This window comes from Cyprinus carpio, chromosome B20 (assembly GCF_018340385.1).
Source record: "Cyprinus carpio isolate SPL01 chromosome B20, ASM1834038v1, whole genome shotgun sequence".
Classification (NCBI taxonomy): domain Eukaryota; kingdom Metazoa; phylum Chordata; class Actinopteri; order Cypriniformes; family Cyprinidae; genus Cyprinus; species Cyprinus carpio.
The window spans coordinates 26,897,291-26,918,800 of record NC_056616.1 but is presented as its reverse complement, the minus strand read 5'-3'; the positions used below and the strand labels follow the sequence as shown (position 1 = coordinate 26,918,800).

General features: G+C 34.9%; 1 protein-coding gene across 1 annotated transcript in view; it reads right to left on the bottom strand.

Annotated features, from left to right (window-relative positions):
- Nucleotides 1–14,401: 14,401 nt before the first annotated feature.
- Nucleotides 14,402–21,510, bottom strand: part of LOC109113629 (runt-related transcription factor 2-like) — a 44,595-nt gene continuing 37,486 nt past the window's right edge. Inside the window, exons 7-8 of the mRNA XM_042746841.1 lie at nt 20,468–20,629; nt 14,402–15,764 (exon numbers count right to left, since the gene is read on the bottom strand). Coding sequence (XP_042602775.1) covers nt 15,277–15,764; nt 20,468–20,629 — 650 coding nt within the window. The 3' untranslated portion in view covers nt 14,402–15,276. The remainder of the gene's footprint in view (nt 15,765–20,467; nt 20,630–21,510) is intronic.

Sequence of the window (21,510 nt, the reverse complement as noted above, 5' to 3'; positions counted from 1 at the left end):
TTTTTTTTTTTTTTTTTTTTTTTTTTTTGTGTTTTTATTTTTTTTTTTTTTTTTTTTTTTTTTTTTTTTTGTTTTTTTTTTTTTTTTGTTTTTTTTTTTTTTTTTTTTTTTTGTTTTTTTTTTTTTTTTTTTTTTTTTTTTTTTTATGTTTTTTTTTTTTTTTTTTTTTTTATTTGTTTTCTTATAGTTTTTTTTTTTTTTTTTTTTTTTTTTTTTTTTTTTTTTTTTTTTTTATTACATGACAGCTGTTTAAGCATTTCAAATCTGTAAGAAATGTTCCCACTTTCATATCTAATCGTATTTTACAATATCTGTCAATATTGCTTTCTGTTATGTTTTTTTATTATTTGTGTATAATGGATAGAAAGAATCTTCAGTGTGAGCAGCAGGAACACAACAAGTAAAAAGGTTTGGTCTGTCCTGGGCAGCCTTTATAAACCATCTCGTATATAATTTCTGGATTAGGAGTACATGTTTTCATGGGCATTTTTTTTTTTCTTTTCCCCGAAGGAACCGCACTCGTTTTTAAAAGTGACATAACTGATTTAATAGAGGGTGCTAATTAAATATGTGCCTTCATAACTCAGAAGAAATGCAGTGTGACAAAATACAGCATAATTATTTGCCATTATTAATGACCATTTCTACACGGAATATCCTGCTCTTTTAAAGCCACTAGCAGAGGTTTCCACACAATGGTTTATAGAAAATTCTCAATTCTTCATTGCCTCATCATAGTAATTTCAATTATAAAGTACAAGTTGTTCAGACTTTCCTCTGTTATGCCTCACAACTCCATATCATTTCGTCTTTTCATTTAATTGTTTGGCTTATCTCAAAGTGTTTGACATCAGTCGGCGCTGGATATATCATACTTACATATTTATTCACAACCCCATTTATGTGAAAATTAACGAGCTGAGATGGAAGGAGATTCACAACACACTGCAGGTCCACCGAAATGGAGAATAAGGAAAATCCTGGATTCTCGGGCCGTCCATCCAGGTCTCGCTCCTCTCCACTTAGCACTTGCTGGGAATATCATAGGGCCCATGATAGGTCTTTGTGGAGCTCCTGCTCTTGTGTTGTTTGGAAAAGCGTTTGATATTGAAATGAGAGTGTGGCGCCAGATGAGGGCCTATTCCGAGTGAAGCTCTATGAATCAAAATAATATTTTCACAGTTTGACTCCCTTGCATTAATTTCTTTTTCCCTGCAACACCACACGCTTTTTTTTTTTGCTAATTGATACCCGTTTTATGGAAGGGAGCCGGTTTCTAAGGAAATGGATATTTATTGTTATTGAATGATGAGTGCTAAGCTTTGTATGGCGGTTTAAGTTTTCTTTGGATCATTGTGAGTGTATTTGGACACTTTAGTAGCCACTCATACACGGTGAATGCTATATGAATGTCATTGTCTGTCTGTGTAAGATGTCTTAGATACTTTTTTGAAGATAAATATGCATTGTATATATATTAAAAAATAAAAGATATATAATAGTTTTTTCTTAACGTGGTGAAAGCAGCTATATACATTAGCTGATGGTATGTCCACACAGACATCTAAACCTGGGTGTTTCACTGTCCATTAAATGCAAAGAATACAGACTTTGATCTGGTTGTTTCATCCAGTGGCAAGGATGAGTGATGTCTGCTAACAGATTTAAACATGAGCTTTCAGCCACCATGGATCAAAGCTCTCCCTTTGCTTCCACTCTCTATCAATTATGGGCCAAAAAAGCCATCCAAAAGCCTGTCTCTAATTTCTATTTTTTTCACTGAGTAAAAAAGGAGCCTCAAAAGTCTCAGAAGACCTGTGCCCGTCCGATTTACAATAGGGAATGGACTGATCTTTACCCGATGCGCAGGAGCCATCCAGAAATGAAACAGTGCAGAAAAATAAAATGGAGCCTGCTATATTTTTCCACACAAGTAAGAAGAAAAATTATGCTATAGATCTTGTGCCGGCCTCGCTGGGTTCGTAATTTGAGTTCTTAAAACATTCACTAGCCTTGGAATCTCTGCGTCACATTGGACAGCGTTCGTCTGATAATATACCATGCGGCATTAATGAATCAAACATGTCTCACACTCTGGTCCCAGAGCTGTAACTCTAATCTGGTTTGTAGCAGACTCAAGTGAGTCAAAGTCCTCAATTGAGGAAGACCCCTAACAAGGAGCAGACACATCTAGGCGATGCTCAAATTTGTGAATCAAATTATATGTATTATTTTTTTTTGGAAAAAAATATAATTAATCTAAAAATAAAAATGTTGTCATTCAAAAACAAAGTATTTTTTTTTTTTACCATGAAACACAAAAAGAAATCTTGTGAGGAATGTCTAAGGCAGTTTCTTTTTTTCCCCCACAACACAATAAATGGGAATCAGGCGGATCGCGAAGGTTGAAAGTGCCTCTGCTGCTGAGAAGTTTTGTTGGACGAAATCCAGCCATCTTCATACTGCATGTTGTAGGGAATTTCATGCGTGAAGTTTAAAAAGTTCTGGAGTTCTCCATGCAGAGTTTCGACTTCAATGTCCAGTTGGTCATGCAAAAAATTCGAAGTGCCCTCAAAACGCGACCGAAAAAAAAACTGCTTGGTGTGAAAGTGACTTGTGTGATCTGTGCATCATACATCGCTAAATGAAAATTCGCTGAAATCAAGACTGATGTATGGAAGCTTGTTTTCCCCCTCAGAAGACTGTACAGTTTATATCTTACACATTTCACCAATTTTGACTTATTTCACCACGGTTTGTTTTGCAAATTTCTCGTGGAATTGTAAGGGGAAAAGAGTCAGAATTGTGAGATAATAAGTAGCAATTACCTTTTTTCATTTATTTGGAAACAACGTTCATACTAATGTGTGCACAGACACGCAAGTGTAAAATAGTTGATCTCAAAAAAATGTCAAAAAGCAAGTGGTTCACACACAGCCTATAGTACTATAATATTTTCTGGTTTTTCTGAATAGCTAATCAGAATTGTTTGTGTGTTGACGAACAGATCAAATTTATGGCGTTGTCATACGGTCATGTCACGTATGATGGACAATTTCACTCTCAAATAGGCCTACTCAAGTGTTTTTGTTTTCAATTTTAAAAATGCCGCTATCATTCCATGCGGTTTGTTTTCAAATTTTGAAGAAAATGCTGCTTTGTAAATGTTGATACTAAACGACCAAGGACGAATTTCAAAGTTTCAAACAAGCACTTTCTACAGATGATGAGGGTATGCTACAAAGTGTTGTAAGCAAGCATAAACGCTTTGCAACAACGTCCTTCTACTACAGCCATTAGCGATTTTACCATGTGATGTAGCCGATGGTCACTGAAGGCGGTGGAACATGATTTCACACGCAAGTTAGGCCTACCGAAACTGTTCCTGTAGGTCAACAGTCCTTGTCCCCGATCTGGAACAACATTCCAGTCAACCCCAATCAGAATTGAGGCATACGTTGTATAAAAAAGAAAAACAAAAATGTCAGTTTTAGGACTTACAAATCACGATTCAGATGTCTCTACTACACCCTTGGTTATTCACCTATCATTCCCTCTGAATTTAAAATTATGGATAGGGTTAGGTTTAGGGGTAGGGAGTTTTTTTCTGGGTATAAGGTCTATATTTTTGTGACAAACATGATTGATCCAGGATCCAACAAAAAGGATATTGTGATCCAGGAGCAATGTCTTACTTTGGCAAAATCACTGCGACTGATGCACTGAGAAGTGAAGGGCTGTACTTCAGGGATCCTCAAATCTGGCCCACAGAGATCGAGACTTTCCTGCAGAGCTTTAGCTGGGAACCCTACTCAAACACTTAGCTGAGCATGCTAATCTAGTGTCTTCAGGATAGACATTAGAAAATCATGGGTAGGGTGAGTTTGATCAGGGTGTTGGAGCTAAACACTGCAGTGCATTGGCCCACCAGGGTAGAGTTTGGAGGATCCCTTGTGAACGTCATAATCACATGATCCTTGAGTGGCACATCCTATGAGATTCTTTGAGAACACTGACGTCAGTTTTGCAAGTTAGCTAAAACCCAACATACAAATATTTTATTTACACATTTTTATTTTAACTAAATGCCAAAGTATCATTGTAATAAAATGTAATTAAAGGGGTCATATGATGCGATATTTCGCAATTTTTCCTTTCTCTCTTTGGAAGTGTTATCAAGCTCTGGTGTGATAAAGTGAAGATCTGTAAAGTTGCAGTGTGAAGACTAAGTCTCAAATCCAAGAGATATTCTTTATAAAAGTTAAGAGTCAATCACTCCTACCTAGGAAACGGCTTGTTCTCTAACACGCTCCCACATGATCTACGTCACCGATGTGGGGAGATTTGCATAACGCACCCCCAGATGTTCCGCAAAGAAAGAAGGCGTAACTTTTATTTCGCTGTTTTGCAGCTGTCATCATGTTCGTGGAGAACGTTTTGTGTTTCAATTGTGAAATGAAACATTGTTTGGCCTTCCAAAGAGAAGACACAAATACAAATCAGTGGTTAAATTGTATTTACAACACTGTTCCGGAACAGTTCACAACAACCCAAATATCAGATGTGTGCAGTGCATTTTATCCGGAGCGGACGAAGAGGTGTTTCCTGGAAGAGTAGCCTACAATGACTGGTGTCTGTTTTCTATAAAGTTGGGCAGTTTCAACTGCAAGGACACGTCTGGCACTTCTGACTCACAGTCTGTAAGTACTTTTCATATATTAATTATTATTTGCCACTGATGATTTTAAACACAAAGTTTTGAGCAGTGTAGAGGATGTCGCCTTGTTGTTTGTCATTGCCTCCAATCACAAATGCAGACATGTGGTTTGTTATTTAAGCAGAGCACGATACCCCCCCAAAACATGCAACACGTAAAAAGACAGTAATAAGTCCATTTATAATCAGTAATGTTATGTCCCCACTGGGATTGCAACAATGCATCGTTTTAAAATAGTGTTTTATTGTTTTTGTCTTGTTGAGCCGGGACGCACGCATCATAGTAGGGTTACGGGGTGTAACATTTCCGGTCAACACGCTTCTTGAGGCCATTTCGGCCCAATCACACACACCTGATAGCTGGCCAATCAGCTATACACCTCGCTTTTTTACACGTTTTCAGAAAGGCGGGGAATAGAGGAGAAAAACAATAATGTACATTATTGTGGAAAATTATATTGTGTTTTTTAAACTAAACTAAACTGCATAAACAGTTGGACATTGCATTAACACCAAATACACAGAAATTAATGTTCTTTTTAGCAACATCATATGACCCAATTAAAACACATCACCACTTTTTAGGGCTATATTTAACACAAAACTTTTTATTAAATACACCTTTCCTGCTGTTCAACCTTCTATCTTAATAATCTTAACAGCTACAATTTCTTAAAAGTATTAATTTACAAGTTTTTTTCTAAAAGCATGTAGCTTCTTCTCTTGGTATTATAGCTGACACTTAGTTTAAAAAGGTAAATTAAAAAAAAAACCTGACCATTTTTAGTGATTAAAACTCTCATAACCATGTTTTTAATCTTTTCTCAAAGGCATTGCACTTGCAGAACATATCCAGCAGATGTAGGTATTACAGCTACTCGTCAATTCTGAATCACATTTTGACCAATGTGTTCTGTGGCACAGCCATCTTAAATTGTACACAACTGTGTCCAAACAAAGTTTGGACTGTGAACCAGATGAACAAAAGTATTAAATTACCACAACAAGTGACAGTTGAGAATAAATCAATGTTTGAATGAATGTCTGTTAGGGTCTGAGTGACTATGACCATATATAACAACAGTCAGTTTCTAAAGCTTGCGACAGTAAAAAAAAATGGATATCGTCAGATTTATTGAGTATACAAAACCATATATTATTGCTGAACTTCTAAGACTCTGGCGAGTCACCCTATTTAAGCCTCATTTTGGTTGTATGTTTTGCAGTTCCTCTCCCGGGATTTCAGTAATATTTAGTTTTTAGGATCACATGAAAAGTTTTACTGTTGATTTGTGGTCTAGTAGAATGAACTGGTCTCCAGAAACTCTGACACAAATGCATTATATCATTTTTATTAGGACAAAGTGGAAGAAACATAAATCCAGGTTTTTCTTGGAGAAACAAAATATCAGGTTTTTCCAATCACAATCGTAATATGAAGTTGCCATGTGACTGACATGCAGTGTGGGATTTTGATGGAGATTGTTGATCTGACAGGGGCACAGCACCACGCCTGTGGCTTCGGTAGAAAGCTGAGACCTAACCAGAGGGATTTCTGGCTCTGCAGAGCTCCAGTCTGGCAGGACGAACTGGACATCAAAGCGGAGCAGGTAGGGTTTTAGTACGAGCCTGTCATACGGATCTGCTCCAGATCCACAAACACAGAGAAATCGGATACTTTTGGGGTTATTCTACAAATTGGGTGACATTTGTATTTCTTATATTCACCTGAATGGCTAATCCCCACTTCTACCATGTCTTTTTTTTTTTTTTTTTTGTAAAAACAAAAACGATTATATGTTACATTTTTATGTATTTCATTTGTATTATTTGTGTTAAAGTAAAAGTATAGGCTATGTAAAAACAATCAAATGAATAGCTACGTTTTTGCCCCCCCCCCCACACACACGCACACGCACCACGCACACACACACAACACACACACACACCACACACACACATACACAATACACATTACACGTATATATACACACATACATACATACATAGATACACAAAGAGATGTGTTCAGCGCACATTTGAAGCTTTATTATTCAACTTTTAAAATATTTGACATTTTTATAAATATTGATATTTTAAATTTTGATGTCAAATTAAATAATACAACTGTTATAATTGCTACATTTCTAAAGCCATATTATATCCTACAATGCATTTTATAAACAAAACTGTAAAAATGGTAACCTGCAATCATAAAGAGTTGATTTTTCCAGATTTAACCCATAAAAATTTGTTTTGTTTTGCATAAATGGCTGTATTTAGTTTGATTCAGTGAGACTAAATAACATTTTTGATTTAAAATAATATCAGTTACCTTTCCTTTTTTTACTGTACCTAAACATTTTTCATATTGTATGATTTCTTTCCAACTGCTTACAGTTTTCAGAAATGTACACACAAATCCAAGAATTGCACAGATAAAATGCAAAATGCCTCACATCTCTTGCAAAATGAAGCCCTGCATTCAAAAATTACAAAAATAATCTCTCAAAAGCAAACATTTGCAAGCACCTTTGCCATAATATTAATTCTGTTAGATTTGGGTTAACATATAGAGAGCATGTGTTGTGTTTTCCTGTGGCTCAGTGGTAGAGCATTTGCATTTGCATTGCAAAAGGTCATGGGTTCAATTCCCAAGGAACACACATACTGTACTGGTAAAAAATGTATAGCCCGAATGCACTGTAAGTTGCTTTGGATAATAAAAAGCGTCTGCTGAATGTTAAATGTGTTTTGCAAAAACTGAGTAAAAGGCCAAGAATTAGCATATTGCTTTGAAGATTTGGTGTGTGGTTCTGCTGTTTGAGTGTCACGTAGCAGAAATTGTTGGTAAAGATTTTGTGTGTAAGCAGTTGAAAAAAAAACCTTTACTTTACTTTAAAAGCTTTAAAAAACTTTAAAAAATTCTACAGAATCTTACTTTATTTACTTTATCTTATCTTACTTAATATTATAAACTGGAAAGAAGCACCTTTATTTAATGAATGACCTTATGTCGGTGCGAGAAATGCACAGATTTGTTTTTTGTGTGGGACATTTATTACTTAGCTTATTTCATTTTGAATAATGGAGCCCGCTGTTATTATTATTTTCCTCAAAAAGTGATTGATCAAAGCCAGAGCTGTAGAAGAGATTTTCTTCATTAGCTTTTTAACATGGAATCATATGGTGAGCAGAAAAAGGGTGATTAACAGCCTCAGAAAATGGACTAGAAAACAGATTGTCATTTCAGTTTTTTTTTTCATTCAAGTATGAAATGTTTTGCTTTTCCTGTAGTGGCAGGATGTGGCTGCATCGCGGAGACAGCAGGTTGCGCCTGAGAGGACCCTAATTCATTTAGGACATGACTTGGTGCCTGCGTACGAAACCGGGACAGCTGAGTTTCCTTCTCGGTGCTCCATCATACAATATATCTCTCCACATAAGAGCACAATCTGCTGTTCCTGAGCCCGGCTTTACCCACAGAAGCTCTCGCAAAGTCCTCGGCTGTCAAGAAAATTCGTTTTTATCATCATTCAGCCATATAATCATCATCGCAAGCTCCACACAGGAAATCGAGAAAGTTTGACTTTCCAGTCATAAACCATAAAATCTGGTCATTAATATAATAACATGCATTGGGATATTTGGAGAGGACAGGCTAAATGAGTACCATAACCTGGGCATCGATAAAATGGTTTGGCTTGCAACATTGGGCAGGATTGCGCCTCGTTTTCCAAACTACAGTATCAGATATAATAGGTATAATGTCACCGGGGGACTATATGTCACTCATCGTGGGGGGCTCTCTGGAAACATGATTTGACCGGTTTGCATTACCAGTTTCATTAGTTTCTCAATTAACACTCAGTCACCTCAAAAGGTTTATAGGGCCGTTTCTTCGACGAGAAACATGTCTTTGCTCCTCTGCGACTGGCTGAGGCTCAAGGTGGAGTTTTTTTCCAAAATATTTCACATTTTAGTGTTTGGCTCAATCCTAATGGAAAAAGGCTGTTTTGCATGAATATTTGGCATGCTGCTGAACTCTGTCCATCATGTGCAAGTCGATCTTCACTGAGACGCTCACTTGTATTGAGCGGCCTTTGACAGGTTAGATGGAAGATAACTCGAGTCTCCTGGCACAAACCTATAGATTTAACAATGAGATCTATTGTTCATCTGGGTAGCTGGTCCATGGTACTGATATCAGAGCAGTTCAGTCACACCAACAACCTTGATTACCATCTGGTGGATTTGAATGTAATTTGACCAAAACTGCTCTGAAGTTTCTTAACTTACAGTATTGCAAAAAAAAAAATTCATACACTGCTCAATTTTGGCCTCTTTTTAGCATTTCATAATGTATGTTTCAGACTAGTGGAAAGAAAACATCCAAAATAGACTTGCAAATGTGTATATTTTATTGCACTTTATCTTGCATCTGTATTTCAAATATATCACGTATATCAAATATATCAAAATTAGTTTTTTTCTCATGTACTGAGCCAGAAATTGCATCTTCCATATAGCACTTACTAAACTTTTCAGTTATATTCCTATCTATATTCTTAAGGTTTTTTTTACAAAGGAGTTTGTTTATATATAATTTATGATGAAATTGTTTCTTCTTCTTCTTCTTCTTCTTTTTCTGGCTGTTGACATTTTCTGATATATATTGAGTGATGAAAAATATATCTAAAAATCTCCAAACCTTCAATTCTAATATGTCAAAGAATTTGGGGCTTATCCAATGTTTAGATTTCTATTCTGGAAATTTATGCAAATTGTAGTGCATATTTATTTGAATTTTTAAACATTTCAGAGAACTTCTTACACAATTTTTTATACTCTGTTTATATGATTATATGAATAGGTATTTTTGTAAGAACCGCTCAGACAACTCATGTTGAGTAATGGGTCAATCTCTCCAAAAGACCAAAATTGAAACTTTCTTTTTTTTTTTTTTTTTTTTTTTTTAATGATATTAAAGCACTAGATGGCGCAGCTGAGCTAATGTGACTGCATCTGGAACTCCTCATGGTGTTAAATCCAATTAAAAAATAATACTGAGATGACTTTGTTTACCAGTTGCTTTATAGATGGGTAGAATTTGTTTCATAGTTGATGAACTTAGTAATATTGACACTATCACTTGAAATTAAAGTAATTGTATTGTTGGGTCTTTTTTTTTTTTAATCTTTTTTAAAACTATGTTGAGTGAAATGATAATCATATTTTAATTTTGGGGCGGGACTGTTCATTTGAATTAATATCTTCATTAGATTTTTTTATTTTGTTTTTAAAGAGCAAAACCTCACTAAATTGAGCTATTTTTGTTCTTAAACTATTAATACTATTGTTAATGGCATGTAGGAAAAAAACAAAAACAGGTATGTATTTGTTTTAAACATGTTAACATTTTGCATGGATTCATTTATTTTTTTGCAGTACTGGTGGCCACATTGGTAGTATGGCTCGTCTTTGGTGCCCTACCCTTACGAAAAAAAAGCTTATTCAAGTGTGCTATTAGTATAATTCATTTAAACTAAAAAAAATAGGAATAGGAAAGAATAGAAAAGTATGCTTTAGTTTTACTTTTTATGTACTTCTTAAAAATGGGCTTTATGTACTCCTCAGAAAATATACTTGACTTATACTCACAAAAAGTCGAAATATATTTGAGCTATACTTGTGCTCCTAGAGAATCCGTGTTTTCATTGTTATACGGTAGAGGGCACTAGTACACATCTTCTGCACAGAATTTCCAAAAAACCACAAGTGAAGAAGAAAAAGAAACAACCAATACTAACACATGTAACATGATCATCTGACATAAAACAGCATCAAAACTGTAACATTATGGAATACAATGTCGACCAATGAAGAGGTAATAATTACAGTCAAGCTTTGGGGTGTTGATCGACTCCATCTACATTTTGATTATCATTCTAAATCCAATTCATAGTCTTTTTTCAGCTTTTTGTTCAATATGTTATTTCTTTATTTTTAATGAAACTTACCCGCATTAAAGTGTTTAAAAAAAGAATGCATGACACTAACATAAAATGTTTTTATTTACAAGCAGATACCCTGTTCTTTCTTTGGATGTTTTGTATGTTCAGATATTCATATAACAAAATATATACAAATTAAAACCTAAATAGGGACATAGTAGTATACTTAAAGTATGATGTAAAGTTCACTTTAAAAAGAAAACTTATGAGTATACTTGCAGTATAAAACTACTAAACTAGTAGTTTTACTTAGACTATACTTCAAAGTGTACATAGTATTTTATTTGTTATTTATCAGTATACCTATAAGTTCACTTTTAGTATAACTGCAGTACAAACTACAAACATAGAGGTAAACTAGTTTTGTACTCAAAGCTTGCTACAGGTTATATTTAAAGTGTACTTAAAAGTATACTTTTTATATACTAGAAAGTGGGCCAATTTAGTCCAAAGGAGTATTGAAGTATACTACTTGAACACTGATATTTGTATACTTGCTACATAAAGTATACTTAAAAATATACTTGAACTTCACTTAAGTATACTTAATAAAAATAAACTTGAGGTATACTACTTTTTGGTAAGGGTAACACAGACTGTCTGCAGAGTTAAGTTTGTCTTGGGTTGTTTGACAAAGAGGTGCTGACTGTTTTTGTGGGTGGACTGTCTCTGTCCTTTGTTTTTCACTTGGTAAGACAGTAATTGAAAGATTGATGTTAAAGGGAAAATCTGGGGGGAGTTTTTCTTGACCAAGAACAATACAGTATCAGGTACAGCACTCCCTCAAACACTCAACATTACTTCAGATTTCACTCCACTGTATTTAATAATACACAGTGGGGTCTAAAAAAGTCTGAGAGCACACTGAAAACCTTGGATTTAAAATCTAATTTAAACTTGGACATACACAGAACAGATTTTTGATGTATTTAAAACAAAGAAACATTCTGAAACAAATGTCTTTGTTACGCATCCAGATTAAAGGAATACTTCACTCACAAAATAAAAATGTGCCAAGAATTTACTAACCCTGAGGCCATTCAAGATGTACATGAGTTTGCTTCTTTATCGAAAAACACATCATTTGCTCACCAATGGATCCTCTGCAGTGAATGGGTGCCGTCAGAATGAGAGTCCAAACAGCTGATAAAAATGTCACAATACTCCACAAGTAATCCGCATGACAGTCCATCAATTCTCTCCTGATTCAGACAGGAACACTTTTTCACTGGGGGGAAAAAATGGATAGAGGACCCGTATTTTTGCCGAAATGTTTTTAAGTGAAAAACATCTTAACTAACATAATGTATCAATGTATTTATTTATTACAAACATGCAGCTTTTTGCTTCACAATGCAATAACTGATGGACTGGTGTGGATTATAGTGATGATTTTATCAGCTGTTTAGACTCTCATTCTGACGGCACCCATTCACTGCAGATCATCCATTGGTGAGCAAGTGATGTAATGCTACATTTCTTCCAATCCATTATGATGAAGAAACAAACTCATCTACATCTTGGATGGCATGAGGGTGAACACATTTTAAGCAAATTTTCAGTTTTGGGTGAATTATTTCCTTTAAGAACCTTGTCGTCGCTGGCTCATTAATTGCTGGATGCAGATCGGAACATCTAAAGTGTGAACCTAAAAAAAACTTGCTTTTTCCCACTCAGTTCATATTCATTGAAATCCCAGAAAGGGCCCTGGTTTAAATGGAGATGGATCACACTCTGATTATGCCTGTTATGTCTTCAAGTAGTGTGTAACAGTCCCAATTTAACAGACATCAGTACCAGAGAGACAAACGCAGCACTGAGGCCAGCCGTGCACTTCCAGGACCATCCAAAGCAAATGTTGATCCAGACTTCAGTCCAAGTCAGTGCGTTCTACCAGTAGTGCACAATCCTTGAGCTGCTTCCTAGCTTTCATCTCTGGCCAGGTATCTCCAAGGTTCATTGATAAGGCAATGAAACTGTATGTAAATGGAACAACCCGGCGCATGGACTTTTGGCCATTAGTCTTCCCTAAAGTCCCAATGTGACTTTTAATCAACGTCAAACAGGGGAAAAGAGACAGAGGAGAAAGTTTAATGATGGAGATGATATATTTAAAGAGGAACAAAGTAATGCCAGGAAACTATGATAGAATACGATTTTCGAGACAGACGAGATCATTGCAAAAAATTCTTTTTATTTCTCTTACAAAGAAAACTATTGTAACAACATACAACAATCAAAAAAGCCAATTTCTTTCACTGTTGTCATGATAATTTCCCTTAAACCCTTTTTCTATCCGTGGATAAAAGAGAACAGGCTTCACAGGGAAGAAAAGCGAGATAATTTAAACACAGATGTGCAAAGGAAATAAAGCATGCAAGAACCAGAGACAAATTTGCTACAAGTTAACCTTTCAGATAAATACTAATTTACAAAAGAAGAAATGAGATAATAATTCAACAAAACTAGGGTGGTGTATTTACCTCCTGTAATATACAACATGGTCTCTGAACGTTGTAAACATTTCGTACACACTCACAGCTATTTCAATCTATAGGTAGACGCCCTGATTTGAAGCCGTTTTGCCGTCAGGATGGGATAACCGGGAATGCTGACCTGGATCCTGTGATTAATTCAAGCCACGGCCCTGATTAGAAGCAGCCCAAAGGAACCATGACTAGTCCTGCCAGAAATGCAATACTGGACCAATGTTAAGGTAAAGAAGGTCAGAAACACATCCAACTCAAGCTAAGAGCTTTGGTTTATTTTAATTTAATTGCTTAAATATGGGCTTTACAAGCCGTATAAAAAGCACTGCTTCAAGGAAAGCTTTCGGTTGTTTGGTGAGGTCTGTATAGTTCCAACTGTAAGGCACTCAATAAATATAACTCTGTTAGATGATTGTAATTGGGTAAATCAATCTGTCAGTTACTGGAAGATTTTCATTCGCATAAACTCACAATGTACCCCCACATCAATGGAATAAAAATGTAGCTACACAACTGGTCAAAAGTTTGGACTCAGTAAGATTTTTTTAATGTTTTTGGATTTTTTTTTATGCTGCATTTATTTGATCAAAATAGAGTAAAATAGTAATGTTGTGAAATATCACTATAATTGATTTTTTTTTCTATCTGAATATATTTTAAAATGCTATTTATTTATGTGATGCAAAGCTGTATTTGCAGCATCATTACTTCAGTCTTCAGTGTCACATCATGATCCTTCAGAAATCATTCTAATATGTTGATTTTCTGCTCAAAAACATGTATTATTATTACTATTAATGTTTCTAACATTTATAATAATTGAAAACAGTTGACATTTTGAAAACATTTTCCTATGTTTTGTGGACATTGATACATTTCTCTTTCAAGGATTCTTTGAAGAATAAAAAAACGACAGCATTTATTTAAAATAGATTTTTTTTTTGTATCCATGTAAATGTCTCTACTGTCATTTTTGATCAATTTAATGCATCTTTGCAGAATATTAATTTCCTAAAAAATATTACTGACCCCAAACTTTGAATGTTTAAATACTATAAATACAACTCAAAAAAAAAAAAAAAAAAAAGAAGAAAAAAAAAGGAATTTACTCCAGCTGCATTGTTGCAATGGGTAATATAGTGCCATAACTGAGTGTATTACCCCTCTTTTTTAAGGATATGAATTGCTCCAGTTATCAGGAAAAGAATATCCGTGTACGATACATCCAGAAACTTCAATGTCCCCCACTGGAAACCTTTCCCAGCCACATTTAATTAAGCAACATAAAAGCTAAATAAATTATCCCAGCACATGCACGCTCCTCAAAGAAAGCTTGATCTAGTACATTGGCAAACACTTTTGGGCATCCGTGGCCGTTTCTTTGGTTTAAAGCTTTAAAACAGTGAAAAAGCACTTAGCATCAAGCAATATTAACTGCTTACAAATGTAGTGTACTTAGACACAGAGACCCTATTTCGTTTTAAATGCATTCGACTTAAACATACAACTCTGTGTGATCAATTAAGGCACAGAAATTTAAATTACCCTAAATTAGTTGCATTAACTTGAACATAGATGCTTTACAAAAATATTCCCTCTATGACTCAAGTTCCAAATACATTAATTAATCTATGGCTTTATAAGTTACTTTTATCAAATACGTATAACTTAAATGCTTAAGTTAAAAAAGCACAAAAAGAGATATTTGATCACAAACTGTCATGCAGATGTTTTTTCAGTGCTTTAAATGATATATTAAAAACATGCCAAGACAAGTAAATAATAACATAATGCTAATGAAATACTCGATCCATCTCTATTCCTTCAATTTCAAATAATCCCACCTATGACAATGAATCCCAGAGGTCAAAAGGTCCAGAATAATGTATTACAACAACAAAGTCCAATGTAAAAAATACTTCCCTTTCAACAGGCTCATAAATACTCATGTTAGCGAGGGAAAGTAGCTCAGCGAGACAGGATGAACATCCTAGTAAGGTTTGTGCTTTAAAACCATGCTGTTTGTTTGAAGGTTCCACGTTTATGTAATTGTCTGTTCAATATGGCCGCCACACACCTTCGTCCATTCTACCAGCAGGATTGAGAAGAGTGGGGGAGTTGCTATGACTTCCATCTCCCTCCACCCCCCCACCTCCATCGGCCTGGACCGGGAGGTTGGGGTTGACCAGGCTGGTTCCCGTGGATGCGCTAGTACAAGGCGGCATCATCCGGGTGGGCGATCGGTCTCCTCCTGGAACCATAGAGAACTGGTAGGAGCCCGAGGAGGCGCCGTAGTAGAGATAAGGTGTGCTGCTGCTCTGGAAGGGTCCGCTTTGGCTCTGGGTGGAGCCGGGGTACGGCGGGGGAAGGTAGGTGTGGTAGTGAGCGCTGCCAAGTGACATGCCGGTGGTGACGGGGGTGGGCGTGTACGTGAAGGTGGCTGGGTAGTGCATTCTGGGACTGGAAAATCGGCTCTCGGTGAGTGAGGAGAAAGCAGGGAACTGACGCTCAAACTGGCCAGGAAAAGGACTCAAATCTGTCGAACCTACAGAAACAAAGGTTGAGGTTACTTTTTATAGAAGTATGGAAGAATAAAATAAAAAAAACAGAAATTCCAGCAATGAACAATCATGACAACAACCACTTCATTTAACTACATCCCTGTTTAACTAAGTGCATAAAAATAGTCACTATGTTAAAACTAATGATTAAGAGCTAGTTTGACCAACTAGAAGTCATGGGGTAAGCTTTTTGGATTCAAATTAGACCAATCTACCTTTTATAACTGAATTTAAAGAGTTATGATCAGTCTTGAAGAAAAAAAAAATATATACATGAATAACTTTTTAAGATGGACTAAACAGTTTATGCAACCGGCCCCAGGAGTTAAAGGAGTTTAACAGAAGTATAAATGAGTTTTTTTTCTTATCATGTGACAATTTTTTTATTTAATAAAAACACAATAAAAACTGATATATTTATTACAATTTAAATAACTGTTTTCTATTTGAATATAATTTAAAATGTAATTTATTCCTGTGATGGTAATGCAGAATTTTCAGCATCATTACTCCAAGTCTTTAGTGTCACATGATCCTTCAGAAATCATTTTAGTGCTGATTTTCTGCTGATTTTTTTTTTTTTTTATATTATCAAATGTGAAAAACAGATCTGCTTCTCCATAATTTTTGTGGAAAACATGATACATTATTTTTTTCAGGATCACATCATAATTGAAAATTTCAAAATAATAGCATTTATTTGAAATATAAATATTTTATAACATTATAAATGTTATATACTGCTTTTGATCAATTTAATCTATCCTTTCTGAACAAATGTATTAATTTCTTATAAAATATGTATAAAATATAAAAATGTTTTTACAAATCCAGTGCATTTTAAACTAAAGTAAAAAAAAAGAAGAAAAAAAAAAAGAAAGAAGCAATTTAAATGACAGAATGTAACTCTTAAAAAAACACCATTAACTTTAAATTAGAGACATGCAGAGGAGGACAGTTTATCGATTAGTTGGCTTCACTTCATTGTGGTTTTTCCTCTTTGTCACAGACAAGTTCATGTGTATGTGTATTCATGTGTGCGGTTATATGTCTCAGTTCATTTGTGTCTCCGGGGTATTTATATGCCTCTGTATGCTGTGTGCATGTTTAAATTGTTCCTGTGCATACAAAAGTGTGTGTGTGCATCTGTATTGGTTGCCGCACATAAAACACAACTAGGATGCATAATCGGTCACACATTTGGAAACGTTTAGAGGGGCGCAAAGCAGCATTGTAGCGAGAGAGACAGACGTCTGCACTTTTGTGGGCTCCTGGTATCTTCAGCATTAAAAACACAGGCAAAAACTGTCCATCTGCCCTTCTGTCCTTAACATATTCTTTATTTCCCTCCAAAAATCAGAAACCGCTAATGGTCTGTAGCTAGCGCTAGTGCCAAGGGGTAGAGGAACAAAAAGAAACAGCCTCGCCTCCCTGGCGCGGAGCTGTTTTCATAAATCACACGGCGTCTTTCTTGTCACCATGTCTGCGCCTGTGGGCCGACTGGGTGGCATGGTTAAATGTGGGTGATTTGTGGAGGCACGGCTTGTCGCTAACGCTAGTCGTGTCTCCTTTTCCCCTCTACACCCACCCCCCTTTTCTTTTATATTCAAAATCTTTGGTTTGAGCAGCTGACGATAATGGTTCTCTTGCCCCGGGCTATACAGAGTGCCTGTGCTCTGAATAAGAGACTGAATGATAAAAGCAAAAAAGTTATTTACATACATTCTCTCCTAGTCACCAAACATCCTTAGACGAGATGGCGCTGGTCTTGAGAACAGATGCTATGTCTGTAAAACTAATGATTTATTTGACAAGAATGATTCGTTTCAGGTGAACCAAACTATTATGGATTATTAACACGTTTAAGTCATGTCTACATGAGGAATGATGTCACCATACAACACAATGCAGTAGTTTTTACTCTTTCTTTGCTACAATGCTAAAGCTAAACCTATAACTTTCTAAATTTGACAGGCAAATACATAAACACATATGCTTCAAGCTCGATTTCACTTTTCTTGTTTTTTTTCGGAAATGAATCAGACCTATAATTCATATTGCAACCAGTATTGCTAAAGCTAATACTATTTTTAAAAATAGTAACTAAAACAATAATAATAATAATAAAAATTTGAAATAAAAAAATACATATATTTAGAATTTATTTAGATTTTTACAATTACTATTTAATTACTTATTTTATTAGAACTATTATTAGAACTATTATTAGAACTTTTATTATTAGAACTATTATTATTATTATTAGAACTATTTAGAAATATTTTCCAAACAAAAATTAATAAATGACAAAGCACATTATACAAACAAACAAACAAAAAAAATCATTAAAAGTCAAATAAAGTATTAAATATAATGTGGAAATATAAAAATAAAACAATTAATTCAAAATATAAATAAAACCTATGACAATACATAAGACTAAAATAACACTGAAAGCAAAACGTTTTTTTGTGTCAAGTGCTGCTAAAGTACACTTCAGCATAATCTGTTGTCATTTACAGATAGTTTTCTCTTTCAGGTCTGAGACTGTTATGGCAGAGCAGAAGTTTGAAGAAAATAAAAAAAAGCTTGTTAAAGGTGAAGTGTATATTTTTTTCAGTGCTAAAATATACAAGACATTTGTAGAATGATTTCTAATATAAATAACTTAAATTCACAGATTTCTGAAAAAAAAAACTGCTGTTGATCTAACAGCAGTTTTTTTCAGAAATCTGTGAATTTAAGTTATTTTTGCAAATTTGCTTGCTCACAGAAAAAAATACACACTTTACCTTTAAAGCTGACATGATCTGAATAACAATAACCCAAGTTTAATAGCACAAACATTGAGGTAACTCCATCGCCCCCTTGAGTACGGAAGTATATTACAAAGATACAAAATGCTGCAAAGACTAACATCCTGATGACTTTTGTATTTGCAATAGACAACAACAATGCATATTTGCTCTGTTACTCTTACAGTTAAGTTGCAAGAGACATCAAAGAGCAGTGTCCTTATCTCACACCTATTATTAACAAAAGCTCATGCGCTAGCATCAAATGAAATGATGATATACCTAAATTAATTAAACACGACAGGCAGGTGGCAGGCGTCCAGAAGCTGGCAGCAAGCGCTCAGGTGAGGGAGATTCTTGTTTAATCACTTTAAGCCTCTCCTGGTTCTCAGGAATGGATGAGGGTGTAGTATGGCAGTAAATGAGAGAGAATGAAAACACTTACCTGGCACTGAATCAAACAGGTGTTTGGAAATGAAAACTAGTTTGTCTACAGTACATTTATTCTTTAAAGGGGACATTTCTGGGTGTTGCAGGGCACATAAGGACAAATAGGCTTATGGGGTGCAAGTCGGGCACCGAGTGGCCTTCCATTCCTTAAAGGCTCTCTGGGAAGCGTAACGCTATAAAGCGGCTTTATTTGCCCGCCACTGGCCTGTTATTATGTCTTGGTCTGTTATTAACAATATACTACGCAGGATCAAAGCCATGGAAAGAGGAGCAAAGGAAACCTTTTTTTCTCTCCCCCCCGAGTTTTAAAAATACTCTCATGGTGCAGTCCAATTTTACAGTCCGTCTCCGTTTACATATATACACAGCACTATTAGCTAATAAAAATCGAGCGAATTTGAGATTGTGTTTCTAATGAATTATGACACTGAAATTTAATGCTATGGTTTGTAAAATATGACTGACAAACCATTACAGAAAAATGATCATTTCAGAAAATAGCCCTCCCAAAAAAATCTTTCATGTGTGTTTTTCATGAATCTGATTGAACAGTCATCCAACACATTAAGGAGTAAATTCCCCAAAATATTTGCAGCACTTTTGTGCACATTTTGGTGCAAAAAACTGCATGTCTTTCACTAACCATCCATAATACAGTTAAACCAAGTTCTAAATTTAAATAAATTAAAATTATGTATAAATATGAAAAATACATAAATGCACACTACAAAAAAAATTAAATCTAAAAATTAAAGCTAATTAAAAAAATATCAAAACCATAAAAGCATATAAATAATACAAAAATATTACTGTATGCAACAAGTTTTTTTTTTTTTTGCTTTATGCAATGTGTCAAGAGCTCCTATAGAATACATTAGCATAATCTGTTATCATTTATGGCAGCATTTAAATGAAAAACAAGTTGGTTAAAGGTCAAGTGTGCATTTTTTTAATGCTGTTAAATTAATGGCAGTTTTTCAGAAACCTGCTTGAAATTTGTTATTATTTTTTGCAATTCTGCTTGGTTGTTTGTTGAAAAATTTGTTGAAATAGTGCTGCACCATGTGATTCTTTTGAGCACAAATCTGCTTTTTTTTCTGCAAATGAGGTTCAAATTCAGCTCAATCACCAAATTTAGTGCCATTTAAATGATAAAATGTGGTAAATTTCATTTCAGGAGACGTTTAAAAATTAGATTTGCGATTTAATTTAAAAACTGTAAATATCTTTTAAAATGTTTAGATTTTTAAGTAGTAAATTCACCTTTTAATTTTCAAATATCTTTCAAAAGTTGTATAAATGAAGCTGCATTATTCACACAAATCCCCATCTTTCTAAATGTGCAAACCACCATAAAACATGTGACCTCCCCGCTGCCCACTGCAGTGTTTGACGCGAGGGGTAGGGGGCGCACCTGCTGTAGGGCTGAGGCTGGAGGTTACCTGGGAGGCGTCTGGGCACATCGCTGATGGAGGGCAGCCCCGTGGCCCGGCTGGACGAGAGCGGGGTGGTGGAGTGCACAGATGGGGAGGCCATGGGACTCAGGTACGACGGGTACGTCTGGTCATATGACCAGGGTGGGGAAGACTGAGCCTGGCGTGGATCTAAAAGTACAAAAGAAAAGAAAAATTAAAGAAAGCAATGTAGTTAAAGGCATAGTCCACCCAAAGATGAAAACTCTGTCACCATTTACTTGCATGTTGATTCAAAACTTTATGATTAACTTTCTTTCTTTGGAACACAAAATTAAACAGTTTCGGTTCCCATTGACTTCTATTGTTTGGACAAAAAATACAATGGAAGTCAAAGGGAAATGAAGTTGTTTAGTTAGTCAGCATTCTTCAGAATATCTTCTATTGTGTTTTGCAGAGGAAAGAAATGCATAGGTTTGAAAAAGACATGAGGTACTGTAAATATACAGTACGCATCATCTGGGGGTTTTCTCACCAAACATTGTTATATGTGACCCTGGACCACAAAACCAGTCTTAAGTCGCTGGAATATATTTGTAGCAATAGCCAAAAATACATTGTATGGGTTAAAATTATATATTTTTCTTTTATGGCAAAAATCATTAGGATATTATGTAAAGATCTTATTCCATGAAAATATTTTGTAAATTTCCTACTGTAAATATATTAAAACTTAATTTTTTTGATAAGTCATATGCATTGCTAAGAACTTAATCTGGACAACTTTAAAGGCGATTTTCTCAATATTTAGATTTTTTTGCATCTTTAGATTCCAGATTTTCAAATAATTGTATTGTAATTTTGGTATATTATACCAAATATTTTCCTATCCTAACAAACCATACATCAATTGAAAACTTATTCATTCAGCTTTCAGATGATGTATAAATCTCAATTTTGAAAAACTGACCCTTATGACTGGTTTTGTGGTCCAGGGTCACACATGTTAATTAATCAGTATAACCTGTCATTAACTTAATTAAAACTGACAATTCAACTGTTATATTTATATT